The sequence below is a fragment of the Anopheles coustani genome, chromosome 2 (assembly GCF_943734705.1).
Source record: "Anopheles coustani chromosome 2, idAnoCousDA_361_x.2, whole genome shotgun sequence".
Taxonomy (NCBI): domain Eukaryota; kingdom Metazoa; phylum Arthropoda; class Insecta; order Diptera; family Culicidae; genus Anopheles; species Anopheles coustani.
The window spans coordinates 29,805,818-29,825,931 of record NC_071289.1 but is presented as its reverse complement, the minus strand read 5'-3'; the positions used below and the strand labels follow the sequence as shown (position 1 = coordinate 29,825,931).

At 46.1% G+C, this 20,114-nt stretch overlaps 7 protein-coding genes across 7 annotated transcripts; 4 read left to right on the top strand and 3 right to left on the bottom strand.

The window, feature by feature from the left end:
* Positions 1–16: 16 nt before the first annotated feature.
* Positions 17–2,560, top strand: LOC131266145 (coiled-coil domain-containing protein 93). Its single transcript, XM_058268512.1, has 8 exons — positions 17–154; positions 272–480; positions 554–1,004; positions 1,119–1,157; positions 1,242–1,549; positions 1,621–1,734; positions 1,802–2,007; positions 2,068–2,560. Exons 1-8 carry the CDS (start codon positions 71–73, stop codon positions 2,466–2,468), a joined length of 1,812 nt encoding a protein of 603 aa, XP_058124495.1. The 5' UTR covers positions 17–70; the 3' UTR covers positions 2,469–2,560.
* Positions 2,516–2,785, bottom strand: LOC131266150 (ubiquinol-cytochrome-c reductase complex assembly factor 6). Its single transcript, XM_058268516.1, has one exon. The coding sequence runs from the start codon at positions 2,783–2,785 to the stop codon at positions 2,594–2,596; it is 192 nt and encodes a 63-aa protein (XP_058124499.1). The 3' UTR covers positions 2,516–2,593.
* Positions 2,762–3,209, bottom strand: LOC131266149 (small integral membrane protein 4). The gene is made up of 2 exons (XM_058268515.1): positions 2,966–3,209; positions 2,762–2,903 (listed from the first exon to the last, which is right to left on the bottom strand). The coding sequence occupies exons 1-2, from the start codon at positions 3,120–3,122 to the stop codon at positions 2,821–2,823; spliced, it is 240 nt and encodes a 79-aa protein (XP_058124498.1). The 5' UTR covers positions 3,123–3,209; the 3' UTR covers positions 2,762–2,820.
* Positions 3,210–3,369: 160 nt separating this feature from the next.
* On the top strand, positions 3,370–5,341 carry LOC131266146 (U3 small nucleolar RNA-associated protein 18 homolog). Its single transcript, XM_058268513.1, has 2 exons — positions 3,370–3,590; positions 3,664–5,341. The coding sequence occupies exons 1-2, from the start codon at positions 3,431–3,433 to the stop codon at positions 5,268–5,270; spliced, it is 1,767 nt and encodes a 588-aa protein (XP_058124496.1). The 5' UTR covers positions 3,370–3,430; the 3' UTR covers positions 5,271–5,341.
* LOC131266148 (replication factor C subunit 3) lies at positions 5,300–6,604 on the bottom strand. Its single transcript, XM_058268514.1, is given in 1 exon segment — positions 5,300–6,604. A coding segment is annotated over 1 exon segment (1,143 nt). The 5' UTR covers positions 6,531–6,604; the 3' UTR covers positions 5,300–5,387.
* Positions 6,605–6,932: 328 nt separating this feature from the next.
* On the top strand, positions 6,933–9,024 carry LOC131262962 (protein arginine N-methyltransferase 5). The gene has a single exon (XM_058265068.1). The coding sequence runs from the start codon at positions 7,001–7,003 to the stop codon at positions 8,885–8,887; it is 1,887 nt and encodes a 628-aa protein (XP_058121051.1). The 5' UTR covers positions 6,933–7,000; the 3' UTR covers positions 8,888–9,024.
* Positions 9,025–18,537: 9,513 nt separating this feature from the next.
* On the top strand, positions 18,538–19,335 carry LOC131264187 (protein tramtrack, beta isoform-like). Its single transcript, XM_058266475.1, has one exon. It carries the CDS (start codon positions 18,538–18,540, stop codon positions 19,333–19,335), a length of 798 nt encoding a protein of 265 aa, XP_058122458.1.
* The last annotated feature ends 779 nt before the right edge of the window (positions 19,336–20,114 follow it).

The following is a 20,114-nucleotide window of genomic DNA, read 5'->3' as shown; positions in this document are numbered from 1 at the left end:
TCGGATGTAGTTGGTAATTGTTGCTAGTAGAGTTGCAATTCCGACGCCGTGTGTTTCCCTTTTCGCCACCATGGCTACTAAGAATATCTTCTCCAAACATCTCCCGAACGTAAAGCTTGCAACTCGTTTCGATGCGGACGGCAATGAGATACAGGTGAGGTGCAGAGATGCAGTTTCCCCGCTTATCAGTTCCATGGCTTCTGCCGCTTTGCAACATTGTCCATCCCACGGATTGATGATAACTGCCTATGCTGGCCTCCGCAATTTTTAGGTTGAAAAACGAGAAGATGAAGAGCAGAAGCGCAAGGAGCAGGAAATTATTGACGCGCTCGTCGGGGCTGGCTACTATCGGGCGCATATTCTGGGACTCTCTTCCTTCGACAAAATCGTGGGCGGAATGACCTGGTGCATCGAAGCCTGCGACTATGACGTCAATGTGGATCTTCTGTTTCACGAGAATCTTACCATCGGACAAAAGATGTATGTGAAATCGTAGTGTGCGCTTGAATGTAATAATACTAATCCATAGCTAATTCGTCTTTTTTCCCCACAGTGCTTTGACGGAGAAAATCGTTGGCGTGCTGCCGCGGATGAAGTGTCCCTACCTAATAGAACCACATCAGATTCAGGGATTGGACTTTATCAACATTTTCCCGGTGATTCAGTGGTTGGTGAAGCGTTCGGTAGAAAATCGCACCAAGAAAGCTGACACACTGAGGAAGCTAGCGGCGACGCAGTTCCAGAACCACTTTACTCTCGAATCAGACCGCCAGTTGCAGCGTTTGCGAGTAACACAGTTGGGCCATCTGCAGGCCATCGAAGCGAAGTATCTTCCCAAGCGACAATTCAAGCTACGGAAGGCTGCCGGTGGCGGGTGGATACCGGTACGCCCACGAGGGGATGCTACGGGACAGGAAGAATCCGAAGAAGGTCAATCCATTGAAGAGGAAACTGAAGATGAAGATACGGAAGAAGCTGAGGTACCTTTGTCCACCGTTCGGGAGGTACTGTTGTAGTGTGATGTGTTTGTTCTGCTCTATCTAACGTTTTGCTTAATTTTTGTTCGGCATTGCGATTTTGCACCCGTTTGGTTTTTCTTTTCTTTCCTTTTATTTTAGCTTGATTTTGAAGTTTTATTTAAAAGCTTTGCAAAGGAGGTAATTATTGAGTTTCAACCCGTGTTTAAAACACCCAGCGTTAATGTGAACAACATAAAGTTAAAGCCGATTATTCTCTTCTAGCATAATATTTCTATCGAACTCTCGGAAACTGACCATTCAACCCTGACGAAAACGTATGACATAATCAAGCAAAAATTATCGCCCGAAGCACTTGAGCAAGTGGCCGAACGAAACCAAATGAAAACTCAACTGGCAGCCAAACTTGCGCTGGAGAAGAAACTCGAGCTGGCTCGCATTGAATGCGACCAGCTGCAGGAAACGGTCCGTGAGGAGGAACATCAGCTTCAGGTGGCCACTGAGCAAAAGGAAAACCTGGAGGAGGAAATTCGTAATCTCGACAATCTGGAAATCAGTGAAGAGAATCAAAAGTAGATTTTGTTGCAGCACTTTAAATGTGAATATTGCTCGATCGTAATTTTTTCTTCATTTTTTTTCCTAGGATTTTGGATCACGTTAAGCAACTCGTTTTAAAGAACGAACGTATGAAGAAGCAGGAAACTTTGTTCAAAGAAAATTGCAAAAAAGAACTTGCGGAACTGCAACAAAAGATTGAGTAGGCATTCCTTTTGCAAGACGCGTTTTTCGGAGGGAAACAATAATTCGATCTTCATTTTTTTTAGAAAATCAGAAGTTTCCACGCCGGAGGAAGATGTGAAGGAACTGCAAAGGCAACTCGATATGGAACAGGAGCGTTTGAAGTCCCTTCGTTTGCAGCTGGCGAAGAAAAACCGGGCCTACGTTTCGATCAACCGTCAGCTGGATAACATCCCGGATCGAACTGAACTTGCTCAGTATCAACGAAGATTTCTGGAACTTTACAATCAAGGTAGGCGATTTTTTTTATAGTTCCTTCCAATTCTACTAAAAAGTCTTCTATACTGTCCAGTCAGTGCAAAGCACCGGGAAACGAAGCAATTCTATACGCTCTACAACACACTGGACGACACAAAGCTTTATCTGGAGAAGGAAATGTCATTGCTGAATTCAATCTACGAAAACTATTCCGGTGCCATGCAGACTCCCCACTCGAGGGAACAGTTTGTGCAGCAGTTCGAAACGATCGTCGAGGGCATCCGGTCGACGAAGGGTAAACTGAAGAAAAAGTGCGACGATGAAAAGGCCAAACGTGATGGACTGAACTCACAGTTGCTCTGTCTGGTGGAGCAGCAGCGAAAGTATGCTGCCACGGTCAAGCAGCTCACGATGGAATGCCAGCGCAATGAGGCCCTGCTGCAGCGTTTGAAGGCACTGAAAGCCATTGCGGCTAGTGCTGGCCACCAGTCGTAGGCGCAACGAGTTGCTAAATTACAGACCCATTCCTTCGCCAAGCGAAAATGAAACACCATGAATATATACTCTACCACCTGTTGTGACACGAGTTCGATTAAGGACTAGTACCTTTATTCCGCATATCACGGGCTTTCATTTTCCGGCTGCTGAGGCACTTCTCGCAACCGCTGGCTTTTGATTTCCCGCTCGATGTAGTAATTTAGGTCACGAAGGGGATGGTAGTAATTGTGGACCACCTGTGAGCCGATGAACATCGACAGTAGGGAGGCGGCCATAAAGGTAAGATACTGTCGCATAGGAACACCGGCAGGCATGATCGGACCGTTGCTATTTCACCGTGTTGAACAATCTATTCCCGAATCGGTTCTAGCTGATGTAATCGTAGCCTTTCCTCCACAATTTCCTTTGCCTGTCGCTTCTTGAACGTATTATCTGTAACGAGAAGAGTGGTTTAGTGGGAAGAATTCTGTAGGGTTTTACTTTTCCCGTCGTACAGAAATTGGTATCCCCAACTCGCCAGTGGATCATCGAAAACTCCAGCGCTGCTCCGAGCCCGAAGAATATCGGCAAAAAGCGATAAATGCCGAAGATGCTTTTACCGGGCCATTTATCCAGAAGTTGCTTCAATGTTTTACTCTTGCGAACAATCATTTAAAACGTGGTTCGCCGTATGAAAATCACCACGAAACAGATTTTCTAAATTGGCCACTTTTTTACATAATTGTCACACATCTAATGTTATTGTTCCAAACATATGTCTTTTCCACTGCTTCTTATTCTTTGTGTTTTCGATATGAAAAATGATCCTTTCCCAAAGGGCTTACCCCGGTGAACACCAAAACAAAACAATGCTGTCAAATCTGACATCTTGCTTGCTCGTACAATTTCACGTGTTTTCGTAGTGCGTCGACCAATATTCCTGGATTTTGGTGCCGCTTTGGTCAGAAAGTACCTACAAAATGATTACACTAAATGATAAACTTACCCGAAAGGGTTTGCCGAAGGAAAAACAACCAATAGGTGTGCCAAAAAATCCCAAACGCCAGGAGGAGGAATATGTTTTTGCCGCTGAAAGCGACGAAGAGTTGGACTTGAGCAGAGTCAAGGAGGAGGATGATGGTAAAGTTGCTGATGTGGATAAAAACTCCTTTGCTGTGAATAATATTCTCACTATGGGTTTCTTTTCAAGCAGATGATGAGGAGGAAATGAAATTCGAGGAACCGATGCCTAAACGCAGCAAGAACACAGTAAATGATGACGTGAATGTAAAGGAGGAGCCAGACACGGATGAGTCCGAAAATTATTCTGAAATGGCTAAAACTGAGGACGACACATTAGAGGTAAATGGTGAACGTAAAAAGCTTGGCGGTTCAAAAAGGCTTCGACTGCAGCGGAAACGTCACGCCGAATTCTACGACCAGTTGGGCGACAAACAAATATCGCGGGCAGGGACGCGCCAGGAGAAGGAACTCATGTCGCTGGTTTTTGGTGATAAATCAGAGATCGTTTCACAGCTCGAAGACAAAAAGAAGACTAAATCGAATAAGAAAGCAAAAAAGAAGGTAAAATCGAAACCGGGACAATCTGATTCTGCCGTATGGCATGACTCGGACGACGACGATCAGGACGACGATGCCAATCGGAAGCGCAACAAGTACAATCGCGATCAGGGGCAGCTTACGAACGAGCGGCGCCGTAAGCAGTTCGAGCAGATTGTCGGCAATCCGAGATGGGCCGATTTGAATCGCGAGCGGGAACGCTCGGACTCGGAGGACGAGGCGATGCGAAAGGTAGGCCACGTAGTGAAGGGAACGACATCGCACGTCCTGCCAAAGGGTATGATCGAGTTGAAAAAGCTGAAAAATTTGAATCGCGAAACAAAGCACGAGGGTGAAATTACGTCGATCAACTTCCATCCGACGTCGATGGTGGCCATCATCACTGGCAAGAGCGGAATGGTCTCGATCGTCGCGGTGGACGGTGTACGGAACGAGAAACTGCACACAATCGGGCTGGAAAAGTTCAACATCGCCTGCGCCCGCCTTTCATCAGGCGGAAACGAGGCTATTTTCGGTGGTTACCGCAAATTCTTTCACGTATACAATTTGCTCAGCGGTGAGAGTAACACCATAAAAATTCCCCCACTGGAAACGTGGTCCATGAAGAGCTTTCGCATTTCGTCGTGCGGTGAATATCTCGCGACAGTCGGCGATTCTGGAGAGGTGCACGTGCTGAGCGCGAAAGGAAAGGAACTGCTGTGGACGATTCAGCTACGGTGCGTATGCCAGGCGCTGGCTTTCACTCCCGACAGCCGGTATCTGCTGTGCCACAGCAGTGACACGGAGGTTACGGTGTACAGCTTCGAACAACGCCGGATAGTGAACGTGTTCCAGGATGAAGGATGTGTGAATGGATCGGCAATCGCCGTCTCCCCCAGCGGGCAGTTTGTGGCGACGGGCAGCAGGCAGGGAGTGGTCAACATTTACTCGCTGGACGAGACCATCGAAAAGAAGTTTCCGGTGCCACACAAGTCCATCACCAACCTTACGACCTACATCGATTCGCTCACGTTCAATGCCACTTCGGAGTTGCTGGCGATGGCCTCGTCAACCATCCCCAATGCGGTAAAGTTGGTGCACGTGAAGAGCGGCACCGTGTTCCGGAACTTCCCGATTGTTGCGACTAGCTTGGGAAATGTGACGACCGTCGAATTTTCTCCCTCCGGTGGCTTTTTGGCCATCGGTAATAAGAAGAGCGTCGTCTCTCTGTTTAGAGTCAAGCATTATCAAAACTATTGAATTATCGAAAATAAAGTGTAGAGCTTAAGTTATCATACACAAAATCTCCATCCATTTTGTTCCAAAAGAAAATACAAAGTTATCTTAAAAATATTTTAGTTAAACACTTCTTACAATTCAAAAGTCATCCATGTCCATCACCGACACCTGGTTGAGGAACTTCTTGTAGAGCGCCATAAACTGGGCCACGAACGCTTCCAGGTGGAAAATGTGCTTGCTTCCCCGCTGCATCCGGTGATCGTACAGACCGGCGAAGCTGAGCGTCTGTGTCTTTAGACTCATGTCGCAGTTTTTGACCAGAATCTGCACCAGCCCCTTGAAAATAATGTCCGGTGGGATGCCCTGGGAAAGCAGCTCGTACAGACGCTCCCGGACGACTTCCATGCGCTGCGGGCTTTGCTCTTGAACGATCATGTTAGCCGTTTCCCGGAGGTACGTTTGCCAGTCCATGTCCGGGATGTCCTGGTTTGCGGTGAACGGATACTGCTGCACCTTGCACGCCTCGAGCGTCAGTATTGCCCGGCGCAGGTTACGTTCAGACTTTTGCGCAATCCGGGTTGCCAGTTCGGGCGGGATGTGGAGGCCTTCCTTTTTGCAGATCGTTTAGTTCGTTCAACAACAACTCAAGTTAGTTTCGATAGGAAAAGGGGGGAAAAGTGATTAACTCACGTTCATGATGCCAATAATCTCTTCTTCTGTTGGTGCAGAGACGCGTATCCCTAGGCAACGGCTCTTTACCGCTGGAATGATTCTCGATGTGGAATTGACGCACAATACCAAACGGCACGTGGCGACGTACTTCTCCATCGTACGACGCAGGGCATGCTGTGCATCCTTCGTCAGCTCATCCACCTCCGAGAGCACGATCGTTTTGAACTCCCGCTGGCCCGACGGGTCGATCTGCTGCGTTTGGGCAATCTGTTTGATCATGTCCGTGATGACGACTCGATCGTAGATTCCTACGTCCGACGGGTTCACCTCGATGTGGTAGTTGCTGCTGACGGTCATGATTTCTATCTTTTTGTTAGATGGCGTCGTGAAATTCATCACTTCGTTGCGGAGACGCTCCACCCCTGGTCCGTACAGCTCCCGCAGCAGGCAGATGATGCGCGTTTTCTTCCCAGCCCCGGATGGTCCGTAGAACATCAGATGGGGGAAATCACCTTGCGAGCACAGGTTGATCAGTTGGTTGGCTTGCGTTTTGTGGTAATCCAGCTTCGCTAGCTCACGCGGACGGTAGCGATCGACCCAGAGCGCCATGATGCAAACAAAATGCAATGAGAAGCAGAGGTAAATTCGTTTTACGCGTCTCAGCACTTCAATGTTGATTTAATCGCGATTGCCAACTGAAAATCGGGCGCGAAATGAATCTTTCAAGAGATGACAATCTATTTGAATGACGTTTCCGGAGGGTTATGTTTTGTCGAAATGTGTAATATTTTTCGGAATAAATAGAGCCATATTAATAACGGAGGTATTCTCATGAAACAGTACAATTAGTTCTATGTTTTATATTTTAAACTTATGTAACACAACTTTCAAATACGATTGTAATAAAACAAAATTTTGCCCCATATTCCTCCCACTGTGCCGACAAAACAAAACAATCTTGACAATCGTTGCATGAACAACTGTCACAAACGTTAAACATTTTTAACACGTGAAAAATCAAACCGGCGCGCTTTGTTTGGAAAACTTTATTCACCGAAACACAAGTAATTCTATTCGTTATGGCACCGGAACACAAATCAAATGCGTTCATTTCACTGTACCTCGACACGGCGTACGATTTGGAGAAGGAAATCGAAAATGCTACGAAGCTGCAATGCAACTCTGTTACCGTTCCCATTGTGCACCTGAACTTTGACCGAGAGTTTGTGCGAGAACCGTTGCGGACCAAACATGGCCAATTCACGCGGTCCGATCTGCTGCTATCCTCGTCTGAGTGGGTCAACAAAGTGATCTGTCGCATCGGTGAGAACGTCGATTTGGACTCGCCGATCGATCACATCCGGCAGCAGGCCGAGCGGACAGTGCTGCAGGAAATATCGTTCGCCGAACACCTGGTACAGAATGGGTACCTCTACACGAGGCTTCGGGGAACGAATTGTGCGAACCTTGCCCGCACGATCGCCTGCGGGATGACCAGAGGGTGGCTGCTGGTGGAGGTGCCTATTACCAACCCGAAATCCGCCCAAAACGGCTGGCGAAGGGACATCACGGACGACGATGTGCAGCCGGTAGAAGATCCGTGGCACTGGTGGAACGCTTTTCGCACGTACGCTGACTTCAACCAGCAAGTGAAGGTAGCGCTGGAGTTGACCGTAGACGTTCCGACAAAGGACGAAATCTACCGCTGGCAAGGTGAACCGATCAATGGCATCGTACTGCCGGCAAACATTTTCCTCACGAACGCCAACAACTACCCGGTACTCTCGAAGGCGCACCAGTCGATCTTGGTAATGCTTTACCGTATCTTTCAGTGCAACATTATTCTGAAAGCTAACCCGGCCGATGGACATCTCGTACACTATGTGGACTACATCAGGCACATCATAAAACAAAACGATGTCCGAGATCCGTTGGAAGGGTTTGACGATTTACTGGAGATTCCCCTTCAACCTTTGTACGATAATTTGGATAGTTTCACCTACGAAATCTTCGAAAAGGATCCGGTAAAGTACATTTTCTACCAGAACGCCATCGAACAGGCCCTGACCGATCGGGTACCGGAAGAGGAGAAGGACACGCGAACGACGATCATCATGGTAGTCGGCGGTGGACGTGGGCCACTCGTTCGGGCGGCTCTGAACGCCTCGGTTAAAGCAAACCGACGCGTAAAAGTCTACGTGATAGAGAAGAACCCGAACGCCATCGTAACGCTGACGGCTCACATCAACGAGCTCTGGAAGGACCGTAATGTGGAGCTTATCTCGAAGGATATGCGAGAATTCAATCCGCCGGAGAAGGCCGACATTCTCGTCTCGGAACTGCTCGGCTCGTTTGGTGACAATGAGCTTTCACCGGAGTGTCTCGACGGGGCGCAAAAGCACCTAAAGGACAACGGTATCAGTATACCGTGTAAATCAACCTCGTACATCAATCCGTGCTTCGCCTCGAAGGTTTACAACCAGGTGCGAACGCTCGAGCGCAACCCGCACTCGAAAGATAGAACTGTTACATCGCGCACCATGGAGCAGACCTACGTGGCCTACCAGAAAAACGTGTACCACATCGACAATCCACAGCCGGTGTTCGAATTTGTCCACCCGAACCGTGATCCCGATATGATCGATAACAGCCGCTACCGTACCATACACTTCAAGGCGTCGCTCGATTGCGTGCTGAGCGGGTTCACCGGTTACTTCGATACGGTGCTGTACAAAGACATCATGCTGAGCATTCATCCGTTTACGCACACGAAGGGACTGGCGTCATGGTTTTCCATGTTTATCCCACTGACGGAGCCGGTGCAGGTGCGGGCGGGCGACGAGATTGTGGTCAACTTTTGGCGCTGCGTCTCATCGCACAAGGTTTGGTACGAGTGGAGCCTGAGTGCACCGGTCAAAACTCATGTTCACAATTTTAATGGCAGAGGACACCCGATCTGGCAGTAGATAAGAATCTTGCTTCAATTACGTAACGGAACGGGTTTTGTTGGTGCTTCAAAGAAGTGACCATTATTCATCTATGATTGTAATAAATAATAACTTCAATACTTATCTCAACAAATTGCAATGGCTGTCAAATAAGTGTATGAGAAAATAATAATTAATTTAATTTTAAATAATAAAACTGTAGCTTATGTACTTATCATGCGAATTATTAATTCTTATTAATAGTATACAAAAATGATTTTCTATAGCAGCTCCAAGAGGCTTTGATTATTTATAACGGGTTTTGTTTTTCTCATGCACCTCCCAACATTTATTATTTTCTTAAGTTATGTCGCGTTGCACAACCAGCCAGTTTTTTATGAGCTCTAAACTTTAATCTAAAACTAAGCTCGTTGCTCTCTTGAGCAAGCTGTTATATGATGTAAATTAAATTCCAATTCGCAGCCCTCGAAATGGTTGAAAAATGTCTAGGTCGTAGTCATCTTCACTAACCATACTCGGGCCGTGTATTATTACCTCTGTAACTTTTCTTAGTTGGAATTATAATTAATGTCACAGTTTTTCCCTGGAAAGCAAATAATATTATACTTATTACGGGACATTTTGCTTACTTTTTTAAAATGGGAAATCCACGTGATTGCAAATCTACTACCACGTGTATAGCAAATCACGAGGTAAACAGTAGAGTTAGATATTGGTCAAAATCATTTTCTCTAGTTCTCGGGTTTCTCATAACAATCTTAATAGTAATTGTTCAACCAAATTTGAAATAACTGTCGTATGACTGTATAGTTTTTTTTTCTATTTTTTTTAAATTTTCAACAGCTTATGGGTGATTCCGGATGGCTAACGATCTTGTCCGATTTTTATTAATTTTATTTAAAATGTTTTTGGAACTTAGCAAAGGTTTTGGAAAATACGACTCAGGTGTCATCAGCCATGCTATTTGAAGAGATGGCAAGTTCCGGTAACCCGGACAGCGATATGGCCATTTAGCAACCACGTTCAACGGTTTACAGCTTTAATCTCATTCTCAGCCCATTTGTGGCCCTTTATTCCTTCCCATCGCTCCGATGACACATCGAATCGCGGATCCCGCACAGTCACGGCGTTAAGGATAACGGCTAACGACCAACAACAACCACGACAACGACGACGACGACGACGACAATGATGGCCACGGCTTCATGGCCGCGTCCGAGCGTAAATCTCACGATGAATGGGACATCCGTTGGTATTCGCTCGCGTGTTCGTGCTGGCAAAAGGAGACTTAACGCATACTCAGCGATGGCCAGGACATCGGCACCAAGACATGCGACACGCCGTACCGAGAACCCAGTGGGAGATACACTGGTTCCGCTGATAATGGATAACAGTGCCATTTCGACACTTTACGAGTTATCATCCCGGGGTTTCCCGGGTGGGATATGGTGCGTGTTCCATGCATCGTCGTATCGTGTCCTTTCGTTGTCGTTAAAACCCGAACCACACGCGTCGACTGTCCGCTCTCGTGCGAATTCGGCCCATTGAATGGCAGGCAGGCGGGAATGGCACTACAAATGGGAAGCGCGCGCTTTGGTTCGCAACATTCGCTTCGCCACCGGGGAGCAGGAATAACATCTTGCGTTTCGGCGAGAATCGGCGAGAGTGCGCGAGCGAACCTCATCCGGCGGGGCCTCTGTGGGTGAATCGTGATAGAAGGCCACGGCCACGAGAGTCCGGAGCGGTCCACGAAGCTGGAGATGCTGCGCGAGATTAAAATCGTGAATCGCAGTTGGCCGTTCCGTCGTTCCATTCAGGCAAGGCGCTGCTCATTTCAGTGCGCGCTCCGGCACCGGGACCACACTTCCGGTTCGTGCAAGGCACTCTCCCGAAGCGGATGAGTTATTCGGCTTCCGATATCCGAATCGTCGTATTCGTCAGGCGCGTGCTGATCATCGTCGCGGTATTTCTGAATGAAGCCCCGACGGACGAGTCCTCCAGTCTCCGATAAACAAACAAACGCATCGGGAGGCAGGCTGTAGCCGCGGTCGAACGCAACGGATCCTTTGGGGACCATATTCGCTCGGAACCAGTTCGGCATCGAAAATAAACTATAATTAGTCTATCAAATCACGTTGGTACTAACTATCGTCCGGATCGACCGTTAACACCCGAGCCACGCTGTCGAGTGTTTCAAATTTCAACTAGCCCTAAAAACTGTTATCCTCTCTATTGCAATAAGCAGATTTAAACAGAAAAGTGTTAACGTTCAAGTATATTATCATCGTGTCATTAGCAAGTGCATTACCATCAAGCTCAACGGTATCGAAAAGGGCCCTATTTTACCAAGTGCAATCAAGTCCACAAACATCAACATTATATCCTGCATATGGCAACCAGTAACGGTGTGGGAAATTGTTTCATTTTATGCACGCTGGAAAAGTAGTGCTACCGACCACGATGAAAACCCTCAACCGGGGAGAGTATAAAAGTTTTCGAAACCCATCCAAGTGGCATCGCATCCCCTGTGTCCTGTTTCGCCCGACTCCCAGGGTAGGTCCCAGTGTTGGCTGGTAGTTTGCTCCGTGGCCAAGGTCGCTTCCGCAGAGTGCATCCCTCAGCGATTGTGGTTGTTGAAAGGGCGGGTGTATCGAGATGTGGGCTTATGCGAACCAAAGGAGTGTAACGACCACCGTCGCAGTCGCCATTGGGAATGAGAAAATTTATTGAGGAAAGCGCAAAATAGAGAGTGGATAATTAAATGCAACATAATGAACTTCTCGACGGAGACGGAGGGTACACTTTACCGCCAATGGAACTACTTCCGTGTGCTGGCTGGTGCTGTTTTTACAAGTCGTTCTGTAGCGTAGTACAGCCCCGGACCATCGCGGACTTACTCGCTCGCCAATTTAATGAACCCATTCCTCCCTTCTAGAGACCCCAAGGTAAAAGGGAGCTAGATGCAGCGTCAGTTTACTTCCTCGTATCCTGGAAGGTTTCGTCTGTAGGAAAATTTATGTAGGCGACTGCCTATCCATCGAAGCAGGCGATCCTCTGTGGTTGCTAGTTGTTGTCCTGGTGCACCATCGAGGGCAAGGAATATTGTCAGGCACTTCTTAACGGGCTCGAAGACATTCAAGTGTTGCTTGGTGCGTGGGTTCAGTTTGATGCCGAGGTTTAGCAAATCTACTTCCCGGTCGGTTCTTCCCAGAAAAGTGTTGAATTGCTTACAAATTCAAAGTGGAAATCTTTACCATCTTAAACCAGTTGTTTGTGTCTCCCTAGCGAGTGTAGTGAGTGTTTGTTGTATAAAGTAAAGTAAAGTTATTACAAGTGCAGTGCTTGTGGGCGTGCTTACGTGTATTGCAAAACATGTTGGTAGCTAATAGTGGATGACGAATTGAAACTAGCAGGCGTTGAAACTTCACCCGGAAGTGCAAGTAAACAGGAAATTACAAATAGTGCAGTGCTGCGCGACATAGTTGGGATGCACTAAATTGTTCCACAAAGGTCAAATAACCTTCTTGGAAGTGCTTTCGGGTTCGTGCTTAAGTGTCCGTGTCCAGTACTGGTCGTAGTTGCGTCGGAAGTTGATGAATAACGCTGGTGACCTATCTCGAAAAAGTGACCGTTAGCAATCATCAACTTCATCGATCGGATACGGCGCTTGGTGCATCTCAGCTGCAACGTGGATCGACGTGTGCCGGAGCAAAAGGTAAGCATTCATTTTTCATCCGGTCAATCGAGAACGATTGCTTCCACCCATCAATCATATACGATACTTGGAATAATAATCCTCCCTCGGAGGAAAAGGTGAGATCTATGATTTATTGTCGGTCCGTCGCGATCCTCGTGATGGATCTAATGCCAATGGTTTGTAATTGTAGCCACCGAGTACAGTGCTCAGGTTCGCTATCAACAACACTGCTCTATAATTACGCAAAACACGCTGGTTAGATATTTTATCGAAAAGCGAAATACTACTCGCACCCGATGTCGATTAGCGTGGATGAAGTTGTGCGGTCACCAAAATGCCACCTTAATTAAATCCCATTCATTAACGATGAAACCATTAATCGTGGCAAGTTCTTTAAGTTTCGTATACCAAAGGTTATGTTGTCTTACGTTCATTTGATTTTGTATTAATTGGTAATAAATGCTTTCGAAAGAAAAATGGAAATTAAAAATGCTGTTGAAGGTTACCGAAGCCCTGATTCCTCTGATAATCATTTATAAACAGAAGTAGCGGAGTAACGGAAAAGCGATTTTTTCACTAGTATTGATCAAACAGTGCAGGGCAAATCGATTATTTTCCTTGTTTTATAATCGCCATTAAATTGGTAATCGTAGTTCCATTAAACTGTTACTTATTTAACAGGTTGATATAATTTTGTATAGCATTTTTAACAACAAATCGTCATTTACAGAAGAGTCGTTTTTAAAGGATCTGTTTCTATTTCTCGTGTGAATCCCTACATGGAGGCACTCTTAAGTTCCATATAGCATTTATATTCTGTTTTATGCATAGACAACCCGCATCAATTTACTTTCTAGAAGTACTTAAAACCCTTGACTTCTTTTCTGTTTTTTACTTGGAGTAGCTGTTGAATATGAACCATTAAAATGGCTTTTTAAAGAAGTTTGACCGATAGTTTAATTACAGTTGTGCTTAAAACCATACAATATGCTTAGTTTGTGTTGATAATGATGGTTTTCAAGTAATTTATATTCATATACATCATTTTCTCATATACTATACAACAAATCATTTTGTGAAATATGTCTATTGATTTCTTAAAAAACCAAGTCCAACTGTACTTGAAGTTTAAATACCTTAGTATCAATCATTTCCGAGTAACGGTGATTGTAATACTGCTTACATTATCTGAGGTTGTTGAAGACACGTGGTGTTAAACGTTCCATGGATATTGCTGAACGAATTCGCTGAAGTAAATTAAATAGTCTGCTTGACATTTAAAAATTGCGCAGGAGCTGCAACAGATACTTTGTAATTTCTGAGAAACTTCCAGCACGAATTGAAAGGGCGTTAATGTTTGCTTCATTTCATTTTTTTTGTTTGACTAAGAGTGTTCTGGTTAATTTTTCTTTCCGCATCGCGTCACCATTTTACAACTTTAAAGCACGTGATTTTACGATCGGCAAAGGTTGACACGTTTTTCTTGCGGCTTCCGTCGGACCATGGTTAGTGAGAAAAGTAGTAGCATAACTCCTAGGAATTACGGTGGCTTTCGCAATATTGAGAAAACCCTTATTTTCTGGAAATGCCCCCATTGCCACCCCACCAGCATGGTGAAAAGTATGGTTTGAAAATTGAAATTGAGCAAACGAAATGTTTCCTACATGAGAGGTAATTAAAACCAGCATTACGGTCCCAATCAATTAACGATTCGAATGGCGACCGATCGAAGGGCCGAGAAAAGCGTCCTTTTTATGCGATTTACAACCAAAACTAATTATAGGTTAAGGTGTCCCATTAAACTGCGACCTCCCACCAACAGTGGACGATAGCAAAAGCCCCCAGTTGGCAGATGGTGGAGTGTTTTGGTGTTATAAATTTAAGGGCAACACAGACAATGGACTCTTTAACACTAAAGCAAAAGGGAATTTTCGAGGGGCGACCATAAATAGTGACTACAGAGCGGGAAGGGAAACATAAATGGCGGCTGCCGGGAAAGTGCACATTCTCTGCCATCGACCGACAGCGCCGAAAGCTTTCAGCGAAAATTAAGATATAGTCATTATAAATCGTTCCGCCCCATCACTTTGCGCGCTGGTGCAGACGAAGACACCCCCGCGCACACCCACCCGGACGTCCAACTCCTTGGCCTGGGGATCGCCAAAAAAGGAGCAAAGATGTATGGAATCCAACTGTAGTTCGACGGGAGAGCGTTAATCACCGCACCGCCGTTCCGTTCGGAATCGCGGTGCGCCGTGGGGTGGCTTTTAATTAGAACTGGATGTTTACCGAACCAACCTCGTTTTCCCTCGTCAGCGCACTGCACCGTTCTGCCCGGTGGCAATGGGTCCCGCCATTTCTTCCCTCGGGAGAACGAACCGGTTCCGTTCACCGGGGTCAGAGCGCGGGGTGAACATCGGGATGAAAATCGTCACTACCGGCATCCGATCGGTTTTAGGTAAACAATTTTCCTCTCCAACAGTCGATTGGTTTTCTATCCGCTTTACCAACCGGCTACTGGAAAAGTGAGGGCGCAAGAATGAAGCTGCCGGTCACAGGCGTTGACCCCCTTCGAACGGCATCCGACCTTTTGGTGTGGGTGGAATTTTTGGAAGTCGATCGCAAAAAGGAGAAAACATAAAAAAAACGAATCCCGCACACTCACGGGTGAGAAGGCGTTTGTGAACTCGGTTAAAATTGAAAGCTATCCATCAAATGCAGCCAAAGTTCGCCCCAAGAAACGCCTCCGCTGTTTGCCTTGGTTCATCCGCTTTCCACGAGCCTGATTTTTCTTGCCATCTATTTACCCTAACGTGCGCTCCGGAAAGGCTAGGAATTTTGGGGTAACTTTGCGTTTTCACTTACTTATCGAGTAAATACTCGCAACACACGCCAGAAGTTGGTCCGTCTAGGGCCAACGCACAGGATGTAAAAAGTGCGTCGGCGTTCAACGTTGGCCCGGTCGGCAATCCTTTCGTTTCCTCTCAGCACAATTTCAGCCAAAAGCATACCCATCACACGAAGAACGACGCTCGCCAAACGCGTCTGGTCGGTGTAAGTAATCCATTGAAGCAGCTCGGACCATGTTTTCACTTTGTAGATCCTGCCCGGGGTGTTTTTTTTTCTCCTTCCGGCCGCCCACGAACCGACCGAAAGCGAGGGCGACCCAAATGACCATCCGCCGTTCGCCTGCTGCAGGCCCAACCAAACCCATGTCCAACGCAGCTGCCAGTGGCTAACACTCTATTAATTTTCCTCCCAGCGTGACAACGGGGTTGATTGATTTGCTGACTGATTAGAACGGATTAATTAAGCTCCTCCCGGGCTTTCTCGTGCCGGATTCGGATTTCTGGTGCCGAAGGGTTCGAAGAACGCCCAACCGACTTTCGTCGACGCTCCGCTCCGGTTGACCGTTTTGGGTTTTTTCGTCCTTCGTTTCGGGATTAAAGCCCTTCGCCCGGTGGTCTGTGCGTGTTCGTGCGTGGGTTCGTCACTTGCGGGCGTCCCGAGCGCTGCGTTTTCCCGTAATTGATTGGATGTATTCATTTTCGTCGAAGCGTTCTGGTTACTTCCGGCAAAAAAGGTGGCATCCAAACTGGAAAGCGTTGTGTTCATACATGTTTCCAACTTGTTTGCACTCACTGGGCAAAGTTTCCAAAGAATTTTATACCGAACATTTCCCCTTGTTGATGGTCAACAGCTAGATTCAATGTTACCATTTGTACAAGGATTAAATCAATAAAAATAACTGTTTCGAAGAACTAAATCGGAATGAATCCATTGGTCCAGCATTACTGGCCTGTGTGGTACATGTTCGCTGGTTGGAAACAAATACTTTCAATAGAAAAATCCCACATTTCACATTTGGACGGTGAATGTAAATAAAATCTTCAGAGAGAAACCCATTCAAAGCAATCAATTGAACTCAATATTATAAAGCGGAAATGAATTTTGAACCATACAGTGCTGTTTAGTCAACAATGGAAAATTAAATTTCAGTTTGAAATAATAACAGCAGAAACGAAGGTAAACTATTCCTAACTGGTTTATATTTGAACAACGTATTTCAATCGGGAACCATTATTTAAAAGGGAAAGGTAACAGTTCTCAGAAAGAGAAGTGAATCCAATCAAAGTAAATTAATATCCGGTTTCAAATTTAGTTTGTGTTCCTAAATCAATCAATTTAGTTTGTGTTCCTAAATCCAACAATGTTTCAAAACTGAAATAAAATGGGTTTTCATAGATACACAAATCTATCAGCTCATGTCATCATCAATTCAAGGCTCCTTGAAAGGCAGCTAAAGTTGCAAATTAAGGCATAATCATTCTTTGTATATTGATACACAAGGCTGCGATACAAATAACAATGAAAAATCCACATTTTGAATGTGTATCTTTACAATACAAATATTTGACTTTCGAAAGAGTGTGATTCTCAAATTCATATCACCAAACACCAGGAATGTTATCGGTTAATTTTCTCATCGCATGCAGCACGAGAAAAACAAGATTGAGCTCAAGCGATTTTCCACCGAACTCGGCTTCGTTAATCGTTTCTTTTTTTTTCATCTCCTTCCCTTTCCTTTGCATGGGTAAGCTTCACGCGATGTGTGTCTGCCGCTTTAGATGAAGCTACTCGATTCTAGTCCTTCTCCACGGAAAACAAAAACAATCCAGATAAACTGGAATCGCTCCGACCACATCGACGTCGCGAAGGTCGAACGCGTCGTAACGATTTGCATGAACACGATAATCCGGATGTTTGCACGGATGAGATTTCCATCCTTTGATGGCGGCCGCCCTCGTCTTTTCCTGGTGGCCTGCCCTTTTTTGTTCCTTTTCTTCCGGCAGCTGTCTGTGATTTTGCCGTTCGTTCGGCAGAAGGGAAAAGATGCACGATGCCTGATCTATCCAACCCACTTGGAATGGGCACTTTGCATGGCCGCGTGTAGGAAAGCGGAAAACAAAAACCCCCTCCGGGGACACGATATCCGGTGGCATGCTGGTGTAAAGATTAGGAAAGTTTATCGATAAATACAACTTTGCGCCCGTCTGGTCGTCTGATCCGTGGCTTGGTGGGACAATGTGGGCTCACCGTAGACAGTGTCCTGTTGTTGTATCTTTTCCTACGCCAAAGTTTTGGTGGTGGGCTGAGCCAAATTAAAATACCGTAACTCCTATTTAACGTTTGGAGGGAGGTGACGGCGGGGAGGGAGGTGATTGGTTGTACGAAGCGGAAGAACCCATTTTATCCCATTCTTGTGGCTTTGTGTTCTTTCCTCTATTTGCGAGGGATTGTAAGGATGGTAGGAAAAATGCTCTCGAGCGAGAACTCATACTATTGATGTTGGCATTCTAGAGTGGATTAAAGTTTAAAGATTTACTGTTTGATAAATTTTCTCTGTAGTTTAACACATCAAACACTTGCCTTAAACCTTTTGCACATTTCAATCTTCCATTCGTATGTCCATTTCGATGTACCTTCAAGTACCAACGTGCTTGTCGATTCGATCTGCGAACTGCCAACTGCTCGATCTGCAAACTACCAACTGCTCGATCTGCTCGACTGATCGTTGCACGATGAGCGGCGAAATATGGGACCAACATAACGGCGAACGAAGCATAATTTTACGTAGTCGCGAACAGTCGAACGAACCGTCCTCTTTCGAGAAGTTTACGATTCAAATATGTCGTAAAAATTTGAGTCATAAACAAAACCGTCCGGTTTGGTGGCGACAAGCATAGACGCGTTTGGTGTTCTCCGAAGCCGTGCAGCCATCAGTACCGTTTGCGTGTTTGTACCGGTAGCATACGCCCTTCGCAGCATCCAAGATCGTGTGCGTTGTCATATTTTTTCCCTCACTGAGAAAGTGACCGTGACGCGAAAGGAATCGTGCGCCTTGCAGTGCTTTGTGTGGCGAACGAAAGATAGAGACATCATACGATCGAAAACTACGAGATCGTTCCAAATGGATAAAAAGGTTTGTTTGATGCGGCACAGCTCTACTTTTCTTGCCGAAATAAATCGATTGCAGAGCCAGGGCCAGCTCCAAGACGTTACGCTGTCAACCGGAGCGCAGCAGATTCGGCTCCATAAGCTGGTACTGGCGGCCGCCAGCCCGTATTTCAGGGCGCTCATTTGCAAAACGCCCTCACCGCAGCCCATCTTCACCGTGGGGATACCGTACCATGATCTGCGCGTGATCGTCGACGCCTTGTACCAGTCTAAGGTGGAGATCCCTGTGGCGCAGCTCAGTTCCGTGCTGAACTCGGCAAACAAGTTGCAGATCCGCGTCTTGGTGCAGGAAACGTCCCCCCGTGTTCCGAACAAGCGTCCAGCGTCCCGGATGGAGGCCGACGACCCGTTCGGGCCTGGTAGCTCCCGGAATTGCTCCGCAATAGTGAGTTCATCCACTTCGCCCACCCCGGTTCCCATCAAGCGTCCGCCATCCCGGGCCGACGACGATGCACAGCCCGGTCCGTCCGGGCTCGGACGCTTCTGGAATCGCTCCGCGCTAGTGGGAGCGGGAGTTTCGGTTGCCGCGGAGCTGCCCAACCTGGTTACCATGATGCAGCGTACGTGCGTGATTGGCGATGCGCCTCAGCGTGTTGAGGATAAGATGGAAATTCAGCCGGACGCGGAGATCGGGAAAGCGGTTCAGCGTGAGGGGGAAAAAGGGGGATCGGAAGAGAAGATGGATCTCGACGTGCCGAATCCGAAAATCGCTCGAGGATCAGCTTCAACGGAGAACGACGGCAAGAAGTAACGATCGCGATCAACCGAACACAACGTTGGGGAATTTCCATCAACAGACTCTACGGAGTTTCGTGTACAAACACCAATCAACAAGGGCAACGAAGCCAAAGCCATAATGTACGCATCATCTGCACACAGAATCCGAGCACGGGAGGTGCAGGAGCCATCTTAATCTTAAATCTGTCACACATCTGTCACGCAAATAAGTTAGGCTAACACCAAACGTTAACACCTGCTGTGATTTTACATATTTCATTGTGGCATAATTTAACTTTTCCTATTCATTTTTGTATATTTTGCTTTCAATAAGTTGTGTGTGATAGTTAATACGAAACGCATTTGGTGGCATGGAACAAAATACGAGCCAGATACGGCTATTTGCACGGTTTTACGCTTTTTGACACGATTTGATTTGAAGAATTTGATTTTTCACTTACGTAATTTTCCTATTGAGTAACTTTAATGTTCTTTATAATTCATTTTGGAAGGAGGTAGTGGTTTAATATGTATAAGAGTAGATGCTAGGTTTTTTTTATCACTTTTCATACGCATGCATCACACCATTCCAATTAAACTTAAAATAAAAACGCTCGGAATGGTTGCTGTATGCTCATGTTGTATCCTTCAATCAACAAAGCAACTCTGATTTCCCTCTGTACAATGGTCAATGAAAAACAAAGGCAGTAAGTAAGCAGAAAGCCATTCTTCTATTTTTCTACTAATCTTCCTTTCACACATTTGTCAAAAAGGTTTTTCATTTGTATTAACCAGTCTAACACACATAAGACT

Coding starts and splice junctions, on each gene's coding strand:
- LOC131266145 (XM_058268512.1), top strand. CDS start 71: ATGGCTACTAAGAATATCTTCTCCAAACATCTCCCGAACGTAAAGCTT. Junction 155..271: donor CGGACGGCAATGAGATACAG/GTGAGGTGCAGA, acceptor CGCAATTTTTAG/GTTGAAAAACGAGAAGATGA. Junction 2,008..2,067: donor TCTGGAACTTTACAATCAAG/GTAGGCGATTTT, acceptor TATACTGTCCAG/TCAGTGCAAAGCACCGGGAA.
- LOC131266150 (XM_058268516.1), bottom strand. CDS start 2,785: ATGCCTGCCGGTGTTCCTATGCGACAGTATCTTACCTTTATGGCCGCC.
- LOC131262962 (XM_058265068.1), top strand. CDS start 7,001: ATGGCACCGGAACACAAATCAAATGCGTTCATTTCACTGTACCTCGAC.
- LOC131264187 (XM_058266475.1), top strand. CDS start 18,538: ATGGATAAAAAGGTTTGTTTGATGCGGCACAGCTCTACTTTTCTTGCC.
- LOC131266146 (XM_058268513.1), top strand. CDS start 3,431: ATGATTACACTAAATGATAAACTTACCCGAAAGGGTTTGCCGAAGGAA. Junction 3,591..3,663: donor AGTCAAGGAGGAGGATGATG/GTAAAGTTGCTG, acceptor CTTTTCAAGCAG/ATGATGAGGAGGAAATGAAA.
- LOC131266149 (XM_058268515.1), bottom strand. CDS start 3,122: ATGATTGTTCGCAAGAGTAAAACATTGAAGCAACTTCTGGATAAATGG. Junction 2,904..2,965: donor AGTTGGGGATACCAATTTCT/GTACGACGGGAA, acceptor TTCTCGTTACAG/ATAATACGTTCAAGAAGCGA.